The sequence below is a fragment of the Nelumbo nucifera genome, chromosome 4, assembly GCF_055504915.1.
Source record: "Nelumbo nucifera cultivar China Antique chromosome 4, China Antique-T2T, whole genome shotgun sequence".
In the NCBI taxonomy this organism is placed as follows: domain Eukaryota; kingdom Viridiplantae; phylum Streptophyta; class Magnoliopsida; order Proteales; family Nelumbonaceae; genus Nelumbo; species Nelumbo nucifera.
In genome coordinates this window covers 30,690,227-30,715,694 of record NC_142652.1, presented here as the reverse complement: position 1 = coordinate 30,715,694, position 25,468 = coordinate 30,690,227, and the positions used below count along the sequence as shown (strand labels likewise).

The following is a 25,468-nucleotide window of genomic DNA, read 5'->3' as shown; positions in this document are numbered from 1 at the left end:
CTAAGAATTGTTTCAATCTCCGGATTTCAGCCTCCCAATCTCCTGTGATCACTATGTCATCCACATACACAATAAGGGTTGCAATTTTACCTTCACCTCTTTTCACAAATAGAGTATGATCTAACTGGCATTATTTGAACCCCATCTGTTGAACTGCTAAATGAAACTTACTGAACCAAGCCCGAGGTGATTGTTTCAACCCATATAGAGATTTTTTTAACCTGCACACCTTTTTCTAACTGCCTTTGGCACAGAACCCTGGGGGTTGGGTCATGTACACTTCCTCTTCCAAGTCACCATTCAAGAAAGCATTTTTGAGGTCCAATTGGTGAAGATCCCAGTCAAGATTTGCTGCCAAGGAAAGAAGAATCCTAATAGAGTTCATCTTGGCTACTGGAGCAAAAGTCTCTGCATAGTCCACTCCATATACCTGTGTGAAGCCTCTTGCTACCAGTCTAGCCATGTACCTTTCAACAGTTCCATCAGCCTTGTATTTCACTGTGAACACCCACTTGCACCCCACTGGTTCCTTCCCTTCAGGAAGGTCTACCAACTCCCAAGTGCCATTTTTGTGTAAAGCATCAATTTCTTCCTACATTGCATCTGTCCATTCAGGTTTTGACAAAGCTTCTGCCACAGTCTTAGGAACGGGGACACTACCCACAGAAGAGAGATAGGCACGGTACGACGGCGAAACATGCTCATAGGACACAAAATTAGAGATAGGATGATTAGTGGTACAAGACTTAACACCCTTCCTCTTAGCAATAGGAATATTAAGATGATTGGTGACAGGTGAATCAACATTTAAAGGAGCAGATATATCAATGGGAGCAAGTGTACCTGGCTGATGAGACGGATCTGCCTCGGGTGAATCCGATGATGTTGGTTGCATAGTGTCAGGCTCCACAGCTCTTGAACTCTGCTGGCTATGGCGACGATGAAAAACCCGGAATGGAAGAGGATCGGGTAAAGGAGGTAGTTGAATTTGAGTCGTCACCTGTTTCTCCTCAACCCTACTCTCCCCCTGAGGAGAAACCGAGAAAAAAGGTTGATTCTCAAAGAATGAGACATCAATGGAAACATAGTACTTGCGAGCAATGAGATCATAGCAACGATACCCCTTTTGAGATAAAGGGTAACCAAGAAAAACACAAGGAATAGCCCGAGGATCAAGCTTACCACGAGTTGGGGACAGGTTATGGACAAAACAACGACACCCAAAAACACATATCGAAATGGTGGACAGCGGGGCTGTAGGGAACAAGAGCTGATGTGGGGCCTTATACTCTAGTAGTTGAGAGGGCATGCGATTGATGATATATGTCGCGCACAAGACTGCATCCATCCAGAACTGTTTTGGCACATTCATATGAATCAACAAGCCACGAGCAACTTCAAGAAGGTGACGGTTCTTCCGTTCAGCCACACCATTTTGTTGGGGTGTCCTGGCACAAGAGATTCACCCATTCGAAGCAAAAAACTTCGTGAGATCACTATGGAAATATTCCTCTGCATTGTCCGACTGGAAGATATGGATTTCCGTTTGGAACTGAGTGAACACCATGCGTTGAAAATCTTTCACAATTCGTGGCACTTCATCTCGAGATCGCATAGGGTAAACCCAAGTGTATCTAGAATAATCATCAATCAAGGTAACGAAGTACTTATAGCCAACCGCAGTAGGTAGAGTAACAGGGCCCCAAACATCAGAATAAACAATATGAAATGGAAATTCAGATCTTTTATTTCGTAAAGGTAAAGAACTTCTACAATGCTTACTCAACTGACAAGTTTGACACTATAACTGACTCACTGGCAAGGACTCAAACAACTTTGGAAACATAACTTTTAACGACTCAAAAGAAAGATGACCCAAACGACTATGCCATAAATAGGCTTGACTCTCACTTGACGAACTCGTGGACTCTGTCGCCACTAGACCAGCATTATTCTCCAACACGTAGAGACCATCCACCATGCTTCCTCTACCAATCGTCTTCCCCGAGGTCAAATCCTAAAACACACATGAAGACGGAAAAAAAGTGACTGAGCAGTTCAAGGAGTGAGTCATACTACTAATAGACAGCAAATTAATAGGTAACTTCGGAACATGCAGTACATTAGGAAGAGTAAGGCCAAGTGGGAGAGGTATGGTGCCTCGGCCAGCTATGGTAGAAAAAGAACCATCAGCCAGTCTTACCTTATCTCTCCCAGAGAGAAGGTTATAGGTCTGAAACAAATTAGACTTACCAGTCATGTGATTTGAAGCTCCGGAGTCAATAATCCAAGGAGAATCAGTAGTATGAGATGACACATGGAAGGCTGTGGCATTACCTGATGTAGACGCAAACGAGGTAGGAGTAGGCCCAGAATCCATCTGGCGGAGAGTCCTACCATACAATTCCAAATGTTCACGGAAGGAGTTGATAATATCTTCCTTAGGGTCAGAACTGGGATGTCTCTCCTGAGTTACCGAAGGACTAGTCTCTGTCGATGCCATATTAGCTGAGTTATACCTTTTTTGATTCTGCTGACCTGGTTTCTTGCCCTGATCAGGTGCTGACTTCTTACCCAAATCCTGTGCCCATTTAGGTTTTCCATGGAGATCCCAACATGTATCTTTCGTGTGTCGTGTCTTCTGGCAGTGAGTGCACCAAAGCTTGCTCTTATCATCTGATTTTTTCTGAGTGTCGCCCTTTTTAAAAACACCTCCGACATTTGTATCTGAGTTTCACCGGACAGCTAGGGCAATTGACTCCCCTTCTACACCATTCATCACACTTCTGCTTTCTTCTGACTGCACCAAGGCATAAACCTCCTGAACTGATGGCAAGTCTTTACTACCCAAGATCTGCACCCTGATGGACTCATATGACGGATTCAGCCCTAGGAGGAAGGCAAACACTCATTGCTGAGATACAAATGACTTATAGGCCTTTGCATCTTCATCACACTTCCAATTCACATTCTGATAGTGATCAAGTTCTTCCCATATTGATGTCAAATCAGAATAGTACATCGAGAGACTCCTCTCCCCTTGCTTGCAAGTAGAGGATTCAGCTTGTAGTTGATATATCTTGGCATAGTGTCTTTGCTCTGAATAGGTGGACTTCGCTTGTTCCCATATCTCACAAGCAGTTTCAGCCCACATAAAAGTCTTCCTTACTTGTGGCAGCATTGAAACCAAGAGCCAAGACATCACCATACTGTTCTCTTGGTTCCACCTATCATGCTCAGCACTTCCATACTTCGGCTCCTTCACTCTCCCATTGATGTATCCTATTTTCCCCCTAGCAGTGATGTAGATTTTTATTCCCCTAGACCACTCAAGGTAATTCAGACCATCAAAGGGAATAACAGCCATGGGAAAGCTCATATCCATTCCCCCACTCACTCCATTGTGGCTCCCTGAAATCTCGGAAGTAGCAGAATTCTCAGTCGACATGGTCAAACAGTAAATCAGTCCCAAACACCAGACTTAGGACCCCTCCTTACTCCACAAAACAATGCTCCACTCAGTTCACACCCACACACTTGGGTTTAACAACTAGGTTGAGCACAAACAGTACCAAATTCCGGACAAAACAGAGGTAATATTCGGCAGATTTTAGACCTGCATAGTTTTAACAGTCCCAATCTACCAGAATTCCAGAATGTCTAACAGCCACTAATCAGCAAGAGAGATCCTTCTTACTTATAGTCAAATCAAACCATTGAGAAGACAAGTCATCTTTGACCTACAGTTGTCTTAACACATGAACAGGATCACACGATCCAAAAAAAACAGGGGGTACACAGATTCGACAACATTCAGCTGCCCAGACTCATAGGGTTTTCAGTCCCGAAGCAGATGACCAAGGAGGGTAAAGAAGAGAAAAACAGGGAGAACTGTACCAGTTGTAGCTGTTTTTTCAGTCCCGAATCAGATTTCTGTTCCGCCCAGGTTCTGCTAGTCTGTTCGATCTGTTCCCTCAGTAAGGTTGTTCGATCTGCTCTCTTTAATCAGTATTCCCGCTCTGATACCATCTTGACAGTATGGCCGGCCAGAATTAAGAGGAAGAGAAGAGAAGAGAAGAGGAGAAGAGGAGAAGAGAAGAGAGGGAAGAAAGAAGGGTTTTGCAATGTAACAGTGCTGGCGGCGCCAGCCTTTATTTTAATATATATAGGGCGGCAGAAATAACAAGGGAAAAGACCCTTGTGCCCCTGAGTGCAATAACAGACATAACAGAAAGAAAAAACGAAATAAAAAACACTTTAATTAGCCAAACAGGCCCTAACATCAGCAACTAAATTATTTTAACATTATTTTAACAGGGATCAAAGAGATAAAGGTGGTGTTAAGACTTCTATGCAAAGATGCATTTTTATGGAAGTCCGGGAACACCTTCAACAAATCAGACTAAATAAATTCCCAACATTTGATGTAAAATAAGTTAGACAAACCATCCAGCCCGGGAGATTTGTCCCCATCCAAACTCCGGATTACTGACTTGATTTCTTCTTCTGAAAAAGGTCTCTCAAGAAGCTGATTTGATCTGAACTTAGTTGCTTGAAGGCTAACTCTGAAGGAAAAGGTCTCTTGCCCCAGGTTTCCTTATAGAGATTCTTATAGAAAGAGGTAGCTACGGATTTGATTTCAGCAACTGATTCCCCTACTCTATCCTCCCATTCCAGTTTACTGATTGAAGAAACTCTCACTCGGGCATTTGCCATTTTATGAAAGAAATGAGAGTTTCTATCACCTAGCCTTAGCCAGGTTACCTTGGCTCTTTGTCTCCATTTAATTTCTTCTTTCACAGTCACCTTGTCAAAGTTTGTTTTGGCCTGGATTCTCCTCATTCTCAACTCTTCCAAAATTGGACCCCCCTCTTCTGTCTTATCAATATCTGAAATAGTTTTCAAGTAAGTATTTTTCTCAGATGCGAAATCAGAACCTTTCTCTACCTTCCATTTTTTGACCTTTTCTTTAATTGCTCCCAATTTCTTCGCAAGGATAAAAGAACTAGTACCCTCCACACTGACTTCAGCATAGAGATAAAACCATCTTCTTCAAACCAAGAATTCTCAAACTTGAAAGGAGTCTTTACCTTTTCCCTGTCCCCACAAACTAGCCGAATTGGAGTATGATCTGAAACAGGCCTAGAAAGGGCCAAGTGTTTAAAATCCAGAAAGATCTCCTCCCAGTTTGAGACAAGAAATCTTTCCAGTCTTACCAGAGTAGGAATCTCCTGATTATTTGTCCAGGTAAACTGTGCACCTACTAAGGGAAGGTCCAAAAGCTCAAATTTGTTTATGAATTCAGCAAACAGGCTCATCTCCCTTGTTCTTCTACTTCCTGAATTTCTTTCCTCAGAAGATAGGGTAGCATTGAAGTCACCTCCTATCACCAACGGACATGATGAGCCTCTCATGTTAGCCAATTCCTCCCAGAATAGATTCGGTAATCGAACTACTGAAGGACCATAGACATTAATTATCTGAAATTGATTCCCATCCAATAATTCCAGAATCACTGAGATTGAAAAACTCCCAACTTTAAAGGATATAAGTTGACAGACCATAGGATTCCAGAGTTGCCAATAATCCCCCAGCACTTCCGATAGCTGCTTTTGCCCTCTATCTAACTTGGCCCTCCCCCCAAACACTCCTCACTACACCTGCCTCCAAAACATCCAGCTTAGTTTCTTGCAAAAGCACAATTTGTGACTTCTCGGAGTTCCACCACTACTACCCACCTTATCATTAAGCCCCCAGGTCAACCTCAACAATTCTCTGTTTCTTTTTGAAGAAGCCCCCCCCCCCTCTTTTTCTAGCCACCAGTTTTCCTCTTTCAGACAGAATCCTTTGTTCCACTTCTTCTATATATTTTAATGTTTCCGTTTCCGAACCTTCCAAAGAAATCCCCAAAAATTTACCCAACCCCAAAAGTTTTGAGGTAACCCAGGAGGAAGATGACAGAGAATATTCCCTACAAGTGTCTATACAGAATCCAGTGTCATATCAAGTACATCATAACCTACTGGTTCGCTAGGCATGCACATGTATCTAGCTATCATTGTTATCTAAGTTCAACTAGAATTCCAGTAGTTTTTGAATTTGCTAGAGTATTATATAGTAAATTATAGATATGACACTGGATTCTGTATAGACACTTGTAGAGAATAATACTATATAATGGGTCAAAAAAGCAACCCTTAGAGTGAGAGGGTTTTGTAGGGATTTTAGTCAGTTTTCAAGTCACTCTAACTATAGATATGAGTTGGTGAATGATTAGGAGCCTTCACACTATTGATGCTTAAGGTCCAAAATAATGTTGAAAAGGAGTACAACAAGATTGATTAAACATATGCCTTTTAGTTTCTTTTCTTTGGTAATTGATGCTTTAAAAACTCTTCTTTGGTGTGATTCCACTGAAGGCTTTGCTAAGTTTGGAGCAATGGCAGATTTTAATACAGTTGCTTGTATTTTTCTTTTCTTTGTCAAGATTGGATTGGTGTTCAGTGAACTGCTTTATATTAAAAAGAACGCATTGGATAGATACCCAGGCATTGATAAGGATGGAAATAAAAAGGCCATTACCCAATGTTGGTCCTAGCTATCTGGGGTCTTGGGAGGGGTGGACTGGGCCCTAACCATAATATTTTGCCCAAAGTGACACCCTTTCAAACTTGAACCTGAATTCTCATGTTTTTCAGCCAGAGATTTTACCAGTACACCAAGCAATGGCCCCTATTGAGAAGGAATGTAATTTACCACTTAGCAATGTAGAAAAGGGTAACTTTATTCTTGTTTGTTCTTTTGTTAAGCAGTATTGGGTAATCAGGTTTGACTCTCAAAGCACACTTCCATTTGGTTCCCTGGAGGGCCACCTTACTAATCACTGCTTCTGCCACTGTGCAGTCAGTCCATCCTGCTTGGCCCACCTGTTTAGTTTCATATGCTACAGCAGTCAAGGTTGACTGACTTCTTTATATGCTTTTTTTTTCGTCTTCATGGAGCTACACAACCTGGGGGGTAGCCCATCCCCCACTCCCTTAACCCCCCAACCCTGGTGGCAGAGGGGTTTGATCCCAGTTATCTGCTACAACGAGTCAGAGATCCTACCAACTACTGTAACTAAAGTGAAGCATATAAACGCCCCACTTATCTAGCAAGAAAACAACTGCTATAACATCATGATAGAAAACTACTGTGCATGCTACTTGATTAAGGAAAAGAGGTGTGACGCCTCTATCTTATTTTTCTATCTTTTCCTAATTATTTATTTATTTGGATAAGTAACCATGTTGGTTTTTTTTGATAAATGATTGAATTTTATTCAATAAAATCAATAAGATATTACAATACAGCCTTTCCAAAGGAGGGGCACGAGCTGGTACCTCCCCACAATAGCAACAATGTACTACCTCAGACTAGTAACAAAAAAATTTACAAAGCTGCCCAGAATAACTGTTCCCTTGATACCCCTTGTTTAGCTAACCCATCTGCTATGGTGTTAGCTGTTCTACCCACCCACTGAAAAATAACATTCATGTTCCTTGAGAACCATTTAGCTTTCCTCATAATACCCCTGTAGCACCAGATCACTGAATCTGGATTTTTTAGCCAACCCACAACAACTATGGAGTCTCCTTCAATAATCAAATTTTGAACGCCTAACTGATCCGCAACCTGAATGCCTTGTACTGCCGCTAGGAGCTCAGCTTTGATAGAGTCTCCTATACCCACAGAGCCTGAGAACAAAGCTAAAATGTTACTATCTTTATCTCTCAGCACCCCACCAATCCCTGAAGGCCCCAGATTTCCTTGGCTGCTACCATCAAAATTCAGCTTTGTCCAGTCTTCTGAAGGGGGTACCCAAACATCTGGTACCCTGTTCTTTCTGTTACTACTACTAGCCACAGCCCTCCAGTTCCTCCACATGTCATCAAAGGAATATAATTCGAAGGAATCTAGTGATCTCAGCCAGTGGATTGCCCTGGTCAAAATACAATCCTTTACATTCTGAGCATTTATCTCCTTCTCTTGGAATATCCTTGCATTTCTTTCTTCCCAAATTGTCCACGGAGCAGCAGCTCTAATGCTCCTCCACATTCTTTTACCGGTTTTTGTGGGCCACACAAAGAAGGAAGGATCAAAGATCTGATCTATGGCTGTGGTCATATTCCATCTGCAACCAAACAAAGCAAAGATCCAACCCCAAATAGCAATATAAAAAGGACAGGTTAAAAGTAAGTAAGAGCAATCCTCACCATTAGCCCTGCAAAGTACACACCAATTAGGAAACAAACACATAGAAGGCCATCTCTTCTGTAGTATAGAAAACCTCCCAACAGAACATAATAATTTTAGGAGGTACAGGTTTAGACCAAATCTCCTTAGCTGGGAAGACCACTTGTCCCGAGGGAGAGCAAAGGGACTTAAAAAAGGAAGCACATGTGAAGTAACCTTTTGGGTTTGGAGACCAAAGTCTCACACCAGAACTAGAAAGGTCCAGAAAAACACTTCCAAGCAGTGACAACATGTCTGAAACACAAGAGAGTTCATGATCCCTCAAACACCTACGAAACCCAAAGTCCCAACTTAAGGAAGATGGAGAATTAGATGTTGGAAGAAAATGAGAAATTGTTTTACCCTTGTAGCAAGAAATGGAATAGAAAGAAGGGAAACTGTCCTTAAGGGCAGAATTGCCCACCCAGATGTCTTCCCAGAACAAAACAGAAGTACCAGAATTGACATCATACCTGATACAGTTGAGGAAAAGAGGAAGAATATTCTGATTGCTTTCCAAGGAGTTGCCAGAGTGGCTCGACGCGATACACCAGCATCCCATCCATTGCCCAAACTGCCATGTATGCTAGCTATCACCTCATGCCATAGTTCTCTTGTTCTAAGGACCATCTCCACAAAGATTTTCCTAGGAGTGCTTTATTCTTCAAAACTAAATTCCCCAGTCCCAATCCACCCTCCTCTTTCCTCCTACACACTATTCCCCAATTTATTAAGTGATCCTTTTTTTCCTCCCCTGGCTCCCAAAGAAAATTTCTCATTAATTTCTCTAGTTGCTTGGCTTCCCTGACCGGAATCCTAAACACAGAGAAATAATAAATTGACAGATTTGCCAAGGAAGCCCTCAGTAAGGTAACTGAAGAAATATAGTTCCTTTTCCACGAGACTAACTTTTTCTCAAACTTTTCTAAAACTGGGGCCCAAGATGTGCTCTCCTTAGGGTTGGCTCCAAGAGGAATACCTAAATACTGTAAAGGCCAATAGGAAATAGGACAACCTAAAGACTCAGCCACCAACTCAAGGGTTCTCTCATCCAGATTCACTCCCACCACACAGCTCTTTTCCAAATTCATTTTCAGATTTGATAATCTCTTAAAGCACTCTATCAAAGACTTGAGATTACTTACTGTTCTCCTATCACCCCCTTCACAAAAGATTATTAGGTCATCAGCAAACTGTAAGTGGGTCACCCTAATCCCGTTCCTTCCTATCCTCCAACCTCTCACTACACCTTCCCTGTTTGCCTTAGAGATCAAGCTACTAAAAACATCTGCAACTAGGGTAAAAAGAAAAGGAGAAAGGGGGTCACCTTGCCTTAAACCTCTAAGAGTTGGGAAAAAATCCTTGACTACCCCATTAACCAAAACCGAAAAAATGGCAAGAACTTATGCATCCCTTTATCCAATTACACCATCTGACTCCAAACCCACAACACCCTAGGATTTCTAATAAGAAGCTCCAATCCACTAGATCATAGGCCCTTTCTAAATCCAGCTTACAAACAAACCCTTGCTTTCTGGACTTTCTCATATCCTTCACACATTCATTCGCTATTAGAATCCGATCGGTTATTTGTCTCCCTTGCATGAAAGCTCCTTGTGCTTGACTATGATGGAGGGTAGCACTTTAATCCTCAATGATAACACTTTAGCCAGGATTTTGTAAATGCTAGTTACCAAACTAATTGGCCTAAAATCTTTAGGGGTTTTTGCTTCTTTTTTCTTAGGGATTAGAGCTATGAAAGTGGCATTAACTCTAGGGCTTACTTTGCTATTAACTTCAAATTCCTTAAACACAACACAAAGGTCTTCTCTTACCACATTCCAACAATCTTGATAGAAAGCCATGGTGAAGCCATCTGGTCCAGGGGCTTTGGATCTATCCATTGAAAACACTGCATGCCTAATTTCTTCTTCTTCAAAAATCCTCTCTAACCATCTTGCTTGCTCTTCATACAGCCTAGGCCAATCTAGACCTTCCAACCTTAGTCTATTATTCAGAGGCTTCCCTGCAATTGATTTAAAATGATCCACCAACACTTTTGCTATCTCATCTTGATTTGTGACTTCCTCCCCATCCACTTCTAATTTGGCCACATATTTTTTTCTTCTCCTCCCATTAGCCAACGCATGGAAAAATTTTGTATTACCGTCCCCTTCTTTGATCCATTTGTGTCTTGAATTTTGCCTCCATGAGATCTCTTCTCTAAGGAGAACTTCTTCCAGTTCCTTTTTTAACCTACCTCTCAACAACCTTTTTTGCTCATTCATACCTCCTTGGGATTCTTTGGAGTCTAGTTCATCAATCCTAGACATCAAAGAATTCTTTTGATCTTCTACCCTTCCAAAACGCTCCCGATTCCACTCTTTAATCCTTGCTCTTAGTCTCTTTAACTTTTTGTGGAACCTTACACCTTTCCACTTAACCCCTCTCAAATCTTCATTCCATCACTCCCCAACCCTTCGTTCAAAATCCGGATGGGTTAGCCACATGTTCTCAAACCTAAAAGGTCGAGGGCCAAAGCCTAGAACATCTTGACCTAATAGTATAGGGCAGTGATCAGATGTAACTCTAGGAAGGGTTTTAGCCACCGAGTTGGTTTTATTAAGAAACTCCATAGTATCCAAAAAACCTAGCTAGCAGGCCAAGAGAATACAAAGCCAGCAATTCTCTATTTTTTCATTATTACATTTTTGAGGGATTTTATCATCCTCAAGGTATCCTACATCAGAGGTTTCTTTGACAGCAATTTGAATAGTATATTCTGTTGAATCTGTTCATCTTTTCAATTTTGCTTCGTAAGTGTCAACCCTTAAAGTCACTGTTTGCAATTAAAAAAAAGTGTCAACCCTTAAATTCACCATTTGCAATTAAAAGAAAAATGTAAACCCTTAAAGAAGAGGATTTTTTTTTATAATTGAAAAGAGGATGTAATAATGTTATATTCTACAATATAAACCTTACCCAATCAACTTATTGGTTAGATCAGAAATGTCATAAAGCCAGATGAGCATAAAAGACAAAATGGAAAAAGAACTTGTTTACTGAATAAAAGAAAAAAAAATTATGGCTATGTAGGGGCATTGAGATACAATACAGCTGGGTGAAAAGGACTGCTAATTCTTTTGCAGATGGGTTGGCCAAGCAAGGGGTGAATAGGGAGGCTATTTTTTGGGCTAATTTTTAATCTCCTTTCATTGTAATTTGCTGATGGGGAGATAAGACTCTTTATCTCCCCCTTATTGTACTTAAAGCTTCATAAATCTTAATAAAGTTTCTGTTATTGATAAAAAAAAACTTGTTTACTGAATAAAAAATGTCAATAAAGAAGCATATCAGCAATAGAAGACAAACCTGGGCTCTCTGAGTCACCAATGTCAATTCGTTCCACCTCAACCTGTATCATCATGGCACAACAAAAGAATTTCTAATTATCAGTGCACAAACCGGGACTCAGGAGATGTATTTTACAACAAATACAGACATAAGATACTGATAAAAAATACTAAGATGAGATCATGGCATCTAACAAACAAAATAGATATGCACTGTTTTTGTTTTTTTTTTTTTTTGATAAATAAATAGATATGCACTGTTTGACCATCAACAAGATTAGCAGGCATTTCTAAATTCCTAATTCCAAGATCAAGCAAATTAGTAAAATCTCAAAACAAGTGTTTGGGTTATCCATGCATCACATGCTGTAAATATACAATTAAGCAAGCACCTATGGGAGTAACAAAAAACAAAATCTAGGTTTTTATGTTTAATGGCAGCTTCTATGCTTTCTCTTTTCCCTTTTCTGGGCACTAGTACATGCTAAGATGTGTACAGATACCACATTACAAAATAAGAATGCTACAAGTCATAACATTGACTTCTGCATACTCGGGTCACATGTTAATAAAGCTACATGAGGTGAGAATATAGATAAACTTCTTCAAATATATATAAATAAATACACAAACACATAAAAACCTAGAAATAAGTTAATAACAAGTAGAGAAACATCATAGTAAGACTTAAACACGAGAATGGATTAATATACAAGAATTTCTATGCTTCTTTACAGTCTTTTGGGAAAATCAAACACCAAATCAAGCTTATTCTGGCTTATGTTTTGATGGTCATAATGAAAATATAGCAACTGAGAAGCTGTCATCTATGGACCACATATAGCAGATAACCAGGATACCAGTAAATGGTAAATGCATAAGAAAGCTGGCAAGGACCTCAAAAGTTGCATGAATTAGTATCTATCAAAGGCCACTTCTATGTGGAAATGGATCCTAGAAGCACCACTGAATTTCCTTGAAAGTATTGTATGAGATGAAAGTATGACATAAGAAAGGGTATGTTGGGGAAAAAATAATTGCCATGGTCCATCAGGAAAGCATTAATACGTTAAGAAGTTCTTTTTTTTTTTGATAATTAATACGTTAAGAAGTTCTACAAACCTATTTTTTATTCTTCTCCTTTTTCCATTTTTTTTTTTTGGATGGTGGGATGAGAGATAAAGTAATTTTCACTGGCAATGGTCTATAGTGAAAATTATATTTAGAGCTTGTCTTTTCATGAAGTGCATGCAGCAAATATTCAGGTACCTGTAATTGGTACATGGCTACATGCATAGGACATTGAAAAAGGGTCAACCCTAAAAATAGTTACAAAGTAACATGTAGAAATATCTATTATGGATTGGAACAGTGTAGATAAGGATACAAGAGGCACCATTGCTAGTGCCCACTAAGAACAAGATGAAGTTATGCCCTCTATAATTGCATGTTTGGGAAAGAATAAGCTTGGTCCAACAGGATAGCCACTGAGAATGACACCATATCTGTTATTGAGTACTGGCAAAAAGGAACATGCAAAGTCATTGCTGAAACAAAAGTATATGCAATTTTGGCCTTCAGCCTTATCATTTTGCTCATTATCGATGTTGACTGTTTTGTTCTAAATTACCAATTAGTAACTCAAATAGGAAAGAGGTCATTTTAAAATCAAAACCTTATTTTTAGCATGCACTTGGCTTGATCACTCTTCACATGATTGGTATCAATGTTTTTTATTTTTAAAATCCCCCTTTAACAGTAATCAATTGGATTTACCACCTCACAAAGTAATGTCTTCATTTGTAAATTGAAACTCCATGCTTAGTATGAACATGCATAGTGTTTATCTCCCACTTCTGTGCTTTAAACTAATTCAGCTCCTTTGTTCCGAGGGATACCAAGCCCAAAAACAATTATATAAAAATGAACTAAGGTAAAACACAAGTAAAAGTTCATTCTATCTGTTGTTCATGAAAGTATTCACAGAGTTTGGAAGGGGGTGAGGGAATTGATACAGATAATAATATAAAATAACGGTAAGCAGCAATATGCTTTTTACTTAATCTAGCATAGTTTTTTTTTTTTTTTTTCTTTTTGGTTGATCTAGACTAGAAGCACTTTCAACAGAACAGAAGGTACTCTGCTGCAAGACTTTGGGATGTTCTGCCAGTTGAGAAAATGTTAAACAAATGCAATAAAACCATTCCTCAGGTTTTTACTTAAATATGTTTTCCACTCGAAAGTAACTTTGCAACTAAAATAGACAACGGTACTGAACTCAATCTAATCCCAATTCTTAAATTTAAATGACATCTGTAAACACTTCAGAATTTGTAAACGATCCTAAATTTTTTGTTTCAATAGATAAAATTTCAAAAGCAAAACCAAAAGGAAAAAGGTTCTTAAGATCCATTATTCACCTGTACCGGGGGAGCTATATTTTTATTCATAGGCTGTGATTTTGTCGACTTTCCAAGCGGCGGAGAACGAGATTCCACGGATGGTCCTACTGAAGCGGCTGCGGACACAGCAGCTGCAGACTCTCCGGGTTGTCGTAGATACCTCAACCGCTTCACTGCCCGGTGCAGCCTCTCTAATCGGAATGTCTCGCCGTCAAAGAACAGTACTCCATCGTTGTCCTTGCAAACCTCGCTGCTGCCCTCAAAGGTCACTTTGGGTTTTCCAGGTTGATTGTTATGAAATTCTACAGTGACTCTATTTTCCTTGTTCTTGTGGAGTGATCCAGGCTGAGTCTTATCGATTGATGCCGGCTTAAAATCATCTGGATCATTTAAAGAACAGAAATAGAGGAATTGTCATCCGGCATATTGTAATAACATCGGGATAAATGAAGAAACTCATTTGGAATTACAATACGGTAATTTTTTTTCCTGGTAATCTGTAAAGGTTCAATTTTTAGCGTTTCTATGAATCACTTACATCGTAAAGTGCAGAACTTGGTAGATGAATGATCTCTAAAAGATGAACCTAGGGTCAGGTTATACCACCGATCTGGCTGAGGAGCATTGCTTGGTTCGTCTTTGTTGTTAATGTTCGCCATTTTCTTGGGCGAAGCCCAAGAGTTATCGATTCATGGTGATGCCAGACAGACAAATAAACCCTAGAAATCCAGGGTTTTGAAAACGAGAGAGGCAAAGAGTTTCAGAGAGCCAGGGGCCAGGGACGAACTCAATGCCCCCAGGTTGAGCCGTTGAGGTTGGATAAAGATAATACGAGGTCTAGCTATTATGCGCCAGTGGGTGTTTTTTCTCAATCAAGTGACAACATCCAATATGTCAACCAGAGAAGAAGTCGAACGCACGGCGAGTGGCGAGTGGCGAGTGGCGAGTGGCGACTCGGCGGGATCTCTTGCGGGTAGACGCTCATGCGTATACTAAGGTCGGAATTCTAGATCTTTACATGCCATCCGAACCATCCCAGCCGTCTGATCATTTGGTCATCCGCTAGTTTTGGCGATCATCAAGTGGGCCACTAGTCCTATTGCCTGGATCACTAACAATAAGATCTGGCACAGATAAAGTAGATGTCCCCACCAATTGGACGGTTGAAACATTTCCGCAGTCTGTTGTACGTATTATTTGTAGCAGACTAGCGGATCCGGAGTCGCACGTTAGGATGGTAGCCCTTAATCCGTTATTTATCACTGTTTATGTCTTGTATTGTCCAGAATCAGATGGTTTCTCCCAAAAAAAAGCCCTAGTTTTTTTAGCGGGAAACGGCGAGCGAGACCCCTATGAATTCATCACAGATTTCATCGTGTCTCCTTCTTCCCTCGTCGATTAACCGCCGTACCAACTGTTCTTCGAATTAATCGTTTTCAAGGAACAAGGACATGGGATGAGGCGATGAAATTTTCAACGGGAGAAGCTTTCATTGGATGCTCTGGAAAAACTAACCGAACTTTAAGGACCTGCAAGAATTGCAAATCCCAGTTCGACCCGTTGGTCAGTCCCCCCGATCCTGTCGATTCCACACCGCTCATTTTGGTGGTATGCATTCACCTAGAACTCCTTCCGATTCCACACCTGCAAGAATTGCATTGTTGTTTATGGTTCTGATGTTCGAAGTTATGAGTATCATTTAATTTCAACATTTCGAGTTTCATATTTCCTGAAGAAGAAAATTGTAAACTAGTTACCATGAGTGCGTTATACGCTTCCATGTGTTTTTGTTTTTTTTTTTTTTTTTTTTTTTTTTTTGCACGTATATCAAGTTCTAGTCCTCTTGTCGCTTGGAGTTCCCCACAGAGTTGCCGCCTTCGTTGATGGAATTGTTTCTGTACTAGCCAAGGTTCCATAACACGCTCCCTCTTTTCCCCCAATTCTTTTCCAACTTCACTTGGACTTATTCTCATGTCAAATTTCTTTCCTCTTTCCCCCTGAAGTATTTCAACAGCATCACCTCCCATAACTGTTTCAGAGCATTCTCAAGATCGAAACCCTTTATGAATTAATAGTGTTTGTCCATGCACTCACCATTCCATTTCTTTGCATGCATTGCTTGATGAATTAATAGCTGCAGAAGAGATCTTTGATAAAATGAATGAAAGTAATGCTATGTCATGTAATTTAATCATTGCTGCTTACATCAGGAATGACGTTGGAATGGAAGCTTGGGGGCAGCTCAATATACATATGGCAGTCTCTTGTCCTTGTCTACATTGAATTGAATCCTCACTAGGGATTACAGTTGCAGCTACTAATTTTATTGGCTGGATTAATTTGTGCTGACACTTCCCTTGGGATGGCATTGTTGGGTCTATTTGGGAAGCATGGAAACTCAAACGAAGTATTTAAATTGTTCCAAGAAATGCATTGTATTAACTTAGAATTGCTTAGTATCTGCACTCAGTCAATGCGGGTATGCAGAATATTCAATGATTTTGTTTTGCGAATTACTGAGAATTTATAAATCAGAATATTCATTTATTGATGTTTTGTCTGGGTTTCAATGGATGCCTGACCTAGAAGCTGGAGAACATATATTTAAACCTGGCACACTGTCTTACTCTTAGGTTGCTAACCCTTGTATGTAATTATGTATGTGGTGTTTTTATACATGCCTTTGTGAGAAAATGTCCGAGGATATGCCTTTTCATGTGGTTTGGTGGAAAGTAACTACTAGGGCATTGGCTTGGCATAAAAGGTCAGAGAAACTTTGCAACTTATCTTGACAATGGTTTTGGAAGGATTCTTGCCCAGCCAAATCACGTTTAGAAGTGTTATTAATTCCTATAGCAACTTACATATCTTAATTTACAGTAAGTACATTAAACCATCAAGAACAATGTCAGATGTGACATTTTCATTAGTACTGCATTGGTTGATTTCATATGCACTGTTGAATGGACACTGGCATGAGAATTGGAATCTAGACATTTCTGGGAATCTGACTTGGCAAGACAAAAAATCAAGGACTCACGGGCACATCTATAAACAAGTATATAATATTAAGATACTCCATACTATGTTGAATTTTAATGTTACAAACCTGTAGTATGTGTTTAAAGTTTATAATTATTACTTAATAACATTTTGCAGGAAAAGTAGCATTCAATGTGTAAATTAAACTGTTCATTTATGTCAAATAAAACAATAAGAGAAAGAAAAATGTCACATATAAGTATCTCTTAAGAACCCCATGGAGTGTTGAGCCCATGCATGTCTGGCATGTATACTTCATCCATTTAGAAGAGTCCACGAAACAATATTTCTATACAAACTGTAATGCCTTGGAAGAGGCCCATCTTTTCTTTGATGAGATTTATAAGAAAATGCAGTGTCTTGAAATGCTTTGATCTCAGGTTACTGACATGATTGGTATTGTATTGTAGTTAATCTACCGAAGAAAATGCTGCATTTAGGTTTCCAGCCTAGTGAGTGTTCATTTTTAGTTGTTCTTAAGATGGCCTCAATTTCAGAGTTGCATCAGTTCTACTTTTTGGTAATGTGATTAGGTTACCTTCAAAATCAGTATGTCTGGAGTTCACTTATTGCTTCCTATGCCATCAATTGTCTTATTTCTGGTGCCTTGATCCTTGCCATTAGCATTAATCCTATCATTACCCAGAACAATGTGATATTATATTGGAAACCATTCTTTGTTGCCTGTGCTCACATATGTGATTACAAGAGGTCTTGGAATTGTTCAGAAAAAATGTGATGCGTCAAATCCTGCCTGGTAATTACACTTGCTCAAGCATCCACTCTGAACTAAAGCTACCCTTGGCAAGTTTTGTCCATGGACTTATCTTAAAAACTAATTTCAAGTATCAAATCCTTCTTGACAATTACTCCATGAGTGGGTTTTATTTGTTTAAGGTGGTTGCTGCTTGGCTAGGATAGATCCCAACTCTTATTATCTTTTGTTGGGAGCCATGGTCATTTCTAAATTCATGGTTCCCTGTGCTGAACACTTCTAGAGCATGATTGGATGGATAAGTTCTCAATGGCAGTGGGGTGTATTAAGGGATTGTTTTGTCTTTGGGTTTTTGGTAAGCAAAACCACCAGCATTGAAGCAGTCTTCTCTGAAAAGATTGATTGAAACATTATATGAAATCGAATCATATTGAACTAGGTCAAAAGATTCTTCCTACAGTCATGATTCCCTATGTTGAACATTGCTAGAGCATTATTGGATGAACAAATTATTGATGGTAGTGGGTGTATATTGTTTCACTTTTGGGTTCTTTGTCAGCAAAACCACCAGCCTTGAAAGTTTCTTCTTTAAAACTGGATTGAAACACCATGTGAGATCTCATCAATACCGAACTAAGTCAGAAGATTCTTTCTGTAATCATTATATCTTTTTTACCATGGTTGTTTGGGTTTCATGATTCCCCAAAAGTTTTTAGCACAATAATTATATCACTGTTCAACAAAAGTCTGGCCACTTTTGAGCATCCAATTTCTTTTCTTTCTTTTCTGTTTGGGCATGTGTTTGCTTGCATTTGTCTTCATTTTCTCTTATAGTCACAGACATGCTGATAATATCATTCCTATGCTCCTGTTATTTGCCGTACTTGTGAAGATAGGTCAAATTGGGTTTTGATCTCCAATTTCTTTTCACTGCTCTACATCCTCAGGAGAAACAAAGAGAAAGTTTGAAAGTGTCTAAACTGGACACCCCCGACTCCGGCAAAGTTTTCCAGTACTGGCATTGTTGTGGTTCTGAAGATCTCTTTGATCCTGGATGCACTGCTTCTCCTCACTCTTCTTACGATGATTGATACAACTAATGTTGGGTAACAATGACGTTAGAGATTCATCTGCCACAGCTGATGCTGGGATTCTCTTTTGCATGTAATTGACCATTGTTTCATACGGCCATTTCAGGGGCCCATATAAATGAGTTGTTTATCTCTATGTATACAAATACATGTTTTGCTTCTTGTAGAGAAAATTTTCTGATTGTGGATGTGCATCAAGGAAGTTTCAATGACAATAGCAGGAAAAGTTGTAGGTTTAAACCTTGGCATGGTCTTCCTGTTATGTTTTTGAAACTGACTAGAATGAGCTTTTTAGTTACGGTACTGAACACCCTCTCTAATCCTCCACTGTAGGTTCTTGGCCTTAATCCAATCCAACCTTGGAATTGGAGTGGATGGAATTTGAAATCTACCTACCAAATTTACACAAACACAAAAATAAATACATAATGCTAGGGGTGCCATTCTGGGTTGGGATGAATTGGAAACTTGTCAATTTTCAATGGGGCCTAAACCCTAATTTGATGAGCTATATGTGGTTAAAATTCTACTCAAGCAACCTGACTTGCAACGCTGCATAATACGATACTCATGCAAGAGTGTGCAGACAATACATAGACATATATACAATAAATCATCCAATCAAGCAAGGTAAATACCGACATGACACATGTTCCTTTCAAGATGGTAAGATGGTAAGGAAAGGGATCATATGATTAAATGTGTAAGCATAAGGAGCTAAAGTGTTTAGGGGTTAATGCGTCAAGGAAAAGTAAGAAAATATGAAATAGGAGAGGTGATTGAAGTGGCTGACCTGAATGATTTATCGCTTATATTTTAATGAATAAATATTTACCAATTACAATAAGAAAATAACTAGCGAGGGGCCCTGCTTCGCCGGGCTGGAATGCAACCATCAACCCGTTGATCTGGTCCCTGGTCAAAATCGTTGAATCAGTCAATGATTTATTGACTCGAGCAATCGAACCATCAACCCATTGACCCGTTCAATGATTTTTGGCTGTTTTTTATTTTTTTAATTGGGAACCATTCAGGTAACCAGTTCTATTTTATCCTAATCTCAGTCCCTGGCCAAAAATTGTTGAATTGATCAACGACCTATTGACTCAGGCGATCAAACCATTGACCCGTTCAATGGTTTTTAGTCATTTTTTTATTTTTTAAATTTTTGTTGTTAGAACGGACCATCCATTCAAACCAGACAGTCGAACTATCAACCCAAAAACCGGTGGCCAGAACGATTCCATTTTCATGCTATATTAGTCACACGCTCGAATGCCATAACACGTATGGTACTGCTTAATGGACTTCACACACTCAATTTTTTGCTTGTAATTTTTGTTGTCAGAACAAGTCATCCATTTTTTTGTATTTTTTAATTGGGAACCGTCCAGGCAACCAATTCTGTTTTACCCCAATCCCGGTCCCTGCCAAAAACTGTTGAATCGATCAACGACCCATTGACCCAAGTGGTCAAATCATCAACCCGTTGACCCGTTCAATAGTTTTGGCTGTTTTTTTATTTGTTTTAACTTTTGTTGTTTGAACAGATCGTCCGTTCGAACCAGACGGTCGAACTGTCAACCTGAAAACCGATGGTCAGAGCGGTTCCATTTTCGGGTCGTATGAGTCACATGCTCGAATGACATAACATCATGGTTTTTAAAACCGACTTAGAGACCAAACTGGTTAGGGGTTCGGTTATCGGGTCGAACGGTCCAACAGTTCGAATCGAACAATTGGCCTGTTCTAACAAAAAAATTAAAAAATGGTCAAAACCATTCAAACGGTTCGAACGGTTTGATATCTAGTTATTAACATAATTTGTAATAAATATTATATATTTATATAATTAGATATTTATATATATCTAATTATCTAAGAATATTTATATAATTTTAAAACCGACCCGGAGACCAAACCAATCAGGGGTCCGATTACCGGGTCGAACAGTCCAAGTGTTCAAATTGAACGGTCAGCCCGTTCTAACAAAAAAATAAAAACAAAAATAGTCAAAATCGTTCAAACGGTTCAATATCTAGTTATTAACAATATTTATAATAACTATTATATATTTATATAATTAGATAAATATATATTTAATTATCTAACAATATTTATATAATTAGATAATTATATATCTAATTATCCTATATATATTTATTAATAGGAAATGGGTTGCTCTCACGTGAAAATCTACTTGCACGAGTAGATGACCCAAGTGTTTGGGTAATTGGGTCAACCTACGATGTCATAATTAAATAATAAAAACATAAGCCTCGTACACAAAGGCTCCCACCAATAAAGGGTTTGGGAGGGATAGATCTATGCAGACTTACCTCTCTCTGTTTATACACAGAGAGGTTGTTGCCAAGATTTGAATACTCGTCACCTAAATTGCCATGGAGCAACCCAACCATTGTGCCAAGGGCTACAAGAATTATTTTTGTTAAAATAATAAAAATTAAAAACATATAAAAACACAAAAAATATAAGAAAAAGCTCAACACTTCTCTAATGTTATACATTTATGACATTATAAAAAGATAAATGTCATACATAAGAGTTATTTTTTTGTTACTTATAGGAATGGAATAGAAAGTTTAAAGCTACCAAAAAATGAAAGTGATGTAGCACAATCTGGTCATTCCTAACTGGCGCTCGCTTGGCTCCTGAGAGGTACCTGAAATGAGAGGAAAGAGGAAGAACTCCCGGGGGGTTTCCCGACAGGAACGCTCCGATGCTTAAGTTAGTATTGTGTGCAAGAACCTGAAGGAGAACGAAAACTAAGAGTGTAGGTTGCGCTAGTGATTCAAGATACCTTGTTCCTTGAGAATAAGCTCTTTATAACTGAATTTCGTTGCTTCAGGCCCTCTGACTTCTAACAGGGCAGGTATAATCGCCACTGTCAGCTTGCCATAGCCGTTACAAGCAGGGCTGAGGTGGTACGCGCGGGGCCATCGTGCAGGGTACGTGTCTGTCAGGTGTGGAACGCCTTTCTAAAGGTGGCAGGCGCGGCGAGGGTACATGCCTGTTGTTCGCAGGTTTGTCGGGTACGGTGGTCGAGCAGGAAGCCCTCCTGTGGTATACCGAACTGTTCTCCTGCGAATTACCCTGAGCTGGGCTGTCCTTTGAGTGACGGGCTGCCTGTAGCCAGTTATGCCGAGCTAGCCGACCCGAGGTCTTTGTGCCTCGAGGCGTCCGAAGAAGAATCAGTGCGTTCTTGCTTGGGGGTGGCCCAAGGTCCATTGAGAGGAGCTCGGGTCTCAAAAGGGGTCAGGGTGCCCCGAACTCGGGACCCCCTGAAGTGCCTTAACCCCGGGGAGGAGGTGTGGGCAAGGCGGCTTTCGGCGAGTAGTTTACCTGCTGAGTTGTCGTGCTGAACTCGGTGGGACTTCCCCTCCGAGTTGTGCTCACGTCCGTTGTGCTGTCATGCTGAGTCACTGTTTGAGCAAGGTCACGCCCACGTGTACCTGAGCTACGAGGTTGGGCCAAATCACCCTCCATCAATTGCCCCCCACTCCCTACGCTGGCGGCGGTGACCCAGCGCGGGGAGGTCATGATGCGCCGGGTGGATTTGGTGTCGGTGTTTATGCTGCGTTGCCGCACGTTCCGTCCAGCTGTACCGGTCTAGCACCCGGATTGACCGAAAAGAGATTCGAGTCGCATCCAGATTACGCGCGGACGTCACGCGACTTGGACTTCGCGGACGTCAAAAACTCGCTAAATCATTTTCGCCTCAAAGAACCCGCGGTTGCGGCTATAAATAGGGGGTCCCTTGGCCATTTTCTTCGCCACAAAGCTTTCGTCGTTAGCGTTTGAGCTCGCGCCAGGGGTCTCTTAGATCGGGTCCTCCAGGTCGTTCTGCTCTTCCAGTCCGGTTGCGTTTCTTTGGTGAGTCCTCCCGAGCTTCCTTTTCCCTTCAAGTTCGTTTCTTTCTTTTAGTTCGGTATGTCGTCTAGTGTAGACAGTCTCATCGACGAGCCCGAGGTAGGTACCTCGGCTCGGGATGTCCCCTCCGCTGCCCAGTCGTCCGAAGTACGGGTGGCTTCGAGTCATCTGGCGTCCACCTCCCACCGAGGTCGGGAACCAGATCAGTTTGGGCCTTCCATAATGACCTCATAGAGGCTTCAGAACCTCATACAGAGGTTCCGCCTCCCTAGCGAGTACTCATATAGTCTTCCCATCGGCAACTTCCCATGGGAGCACGGTCCCAACGAGATCGTGATCTTCAGGGAGAAACTGATAGCCGGGCTCAGGCTTCCACTTCACCCTTTGATCGTTGAGGTGTTGGTACACTTTAGCATCACCCTGGACTAACTCCACCCGAACTCCATACAGAATGTAGTGGGGTCCATTTCTCTTTGTTTTGACCGTTCCCTCTTCATAGATTTAGATGTTCTCAGTACGATTTTGGCTATAAAGAAGAGCGCTTCGGGTGCTCTCCCCGGGCATAGGCGGTCCTACTACCTATCCCCCCGCCCGGGTTTTAAACTCATGCACAAGCTCCCGAGCAAAGTTCCAGCTTGGAAGCGGGACTACTTTGTAGTCTGGAGCAGTACGGGGTGGCCCTTCCCCACTGATTGGAGGATAGCCATTCAAGACCCTAGTGTCATCCTGGACGGGAAGACCAAGAAGGAGCTCCAGTCACTGGCTCAGCTCGGGTTGCATTATAAAGACTTCACTTCTGAGGAGAAGCTCGTCCGAGCGAGCTTGAGTCCGGGCAGGTTTTCCCCACTTCGGCTTTCCGCTCATATATTTGCTCCGGGTTACTGATGTTGTGTTTCACCGCAGGTCCCATGGAGGCGGAAAAAATAGACAACCAGAAGCTCTTCCACCATATGAAGAGGAAGAAACGCGTGGCAAAGAAGGCACGCGTTGGGTCCCCGCAAGCTTCAGCCGAGCCTCGACTTCCGCAGACTTCTGCCTCGGGGCTCGAGGTGGCAGCCGCGCCCATCATCGACTTGGAAGAGGGAGTTGTGCCTAAGGGGCCCGAGGTGATGGCGGAACCTGCCGCTAAGCCCGCTGAGCCTGCTGTCGAGCCCACCAGACTTGCCAGAGAAAGCGTTGCCGAGGCCAACGCTGCTGCTGTCGGTGCTCATCCTGCCGAATCTGCTACCAAGGTCTCCGAGAGCTCTACTAATGATGTGGAGATGACGACTTCCAGCTCGGAGGGTTAAGGGAGCCAAACCGTCCTGAACCCCCAGTGTAGCCTGAAGAAGAGTAAGCTGGCTGCATACTCGGGGGAGGTCAGCGAGTGGGCCGAACTCACTCCTGGTCAGCTCGGCGCCCAAGCCGTCACCCATACTATGGTGGTGAGTCCCCCTTCTTTTTTCTCTTCTCTTTTCTTATCTTTCTTCTCTCTCTCTCTCTCTCTTTTTTTTTGTGGTCTCCTCTTAACCGGTTCTCCTTTTGTAGGTGAACTCCGCCATTCGTGCCTTGACCCTTCAATTGGATAGACATCTGAGGCGGGCTCTGGAGGCTGAGGAATCGTCTTGCGCAACCCATACTGAGTTGAGGGCAGCTCGTTGTCAGGTTCACCGCTTGGAGAGTGACGCCTCGACTCAAAAGAGTTTCATTGAGGTGTTAATGTCAGAGAAGGGAGAACTGGCTCGAGATAAAGACAAGTTGAGGGCCGAAGTGAACGGTCTCAAGGTCGGTCAGGAGGCCTTAGGGCTCAAGGTGAGCAGCCTCAAGGCTGAGCGGGATTCCCTGAGGCTTGAGGTACAAGGCCTCAAGGAGGTGAAGGGGAGACTGGAGCATGAAGTGGGGTACCTCTAGGAGGACATAAAGGAGAAGACTGCAATCTTCGAAGGTGCTCTCGAGGAGGCCAAGACCCAGGCCGTCATTGACTACGTCAACTCTTCGAGATTCGACGATGTGATGACGGAGGCCTACCGTAAGGGCTTCAAGCTCAGTCGGTGGCTGATCAGGCACCTCTACCCCGAGCTGGACACGAGCATCATTACTACTTCGCGGATTACTGACGACATCGTGCCTCAGTCAAAAGACGACCCCGATTCCGAGGATGAAGGTCCCGAAGATGGAGCAGAGGATGTTGGTCCAGACACTGTCCCCGAGGGGGTCCCTGATAGAGGCGGCGGGCCCCCGAAGTAGTTTGCTCTTGTAACTTAGTCTTTTTCCTTTCTAAACTGCGAATGTACTTATCCTAAGCCTTTGAGCTCGGGTAAAAATTCTTGTACCTAAACTCTCTTTTTAATGAAACATAGTTTCTTTCGAGTATCTCTTAGTGTAAAAATACTTCTAAGTGTCAGTGGACACCGAGCTGGTCAATTTAATGTATAGGTTACCCAAGCTGTGTAAGAGCAGCAGGGGTGTAGACGCCGTAGGGTTCATACTCGAGCTGTCTTTCCCTTAAGGGTTAGAGATAACCAGGTTTTGTCAGTTTGGCGTTTTGTGGCCGTTAGGCTTAGGGAGGGATTCGTAGTCCGTTACAGAATTTCCCCATGCTGGAGTGGTACTTGGCTTTTTCTGGCGCACTCTTTATTTTTACTAAGGCGATCTTAACACCCAAGCTATTAGAGCTACGTACCCGAAGTGAGTGACAAAGTAGGGTACATGCCCGACCTG

At 41.5% G+C, this 25,468-nt stretch overlaps 1 protein-coding gene and 1 pseudogene across 2 annotated transcripts in view; one reads left to right on the top strand and one right to left on the bottom strand.

Annotated features, from left to right (window-relative positions):
* LOC104587771 (uncharacterized) overlaps positions 1–14,884 on the bottom strand; it is a 28,035-nt gene extending 13,151 nt beyond the window's left edge. The window contains exons 1-3 of the mRNA XM_010245492.3: positions 14,568–14,884; positions 14,048–14,409; positions 11,647–11,689 (exon numbers count right to left, since the gene is read on the bottom strand). Of these exons, the coding sequence (XP_010243794.1) occupies positions 11,647–11,689; positions 14,048–14,409; positions 14,568–14,688 (526 nt within the window). The 5' untranslated portion in view covers positions 14,689–14,884. The remainder of the gene's footprint in view (positions 1–11,646; positions 11,690–14,047; positions 14,410–14,567) is intronic.
* A 420-nt stretch (positions 14,885–15,304) lies between these two features.
* On the top strand, positions 15,305–18,720 carry LOC104587770 (pentatricopeptide repeat-containing protein At3g58590-like; annotated as a pseudogene). The gene is made up of 2 exons (XR_733657.3): positions 15,305–15,637; positions 16,240–18,720. The product of XR_733657.3 is annotated as a pentatricopeptide repeat-containing protein At3g58590-like (transcript).
* The last annotated feature ends 6,748 nt before the right edge of the window (positions 18,721–25,468 follow it).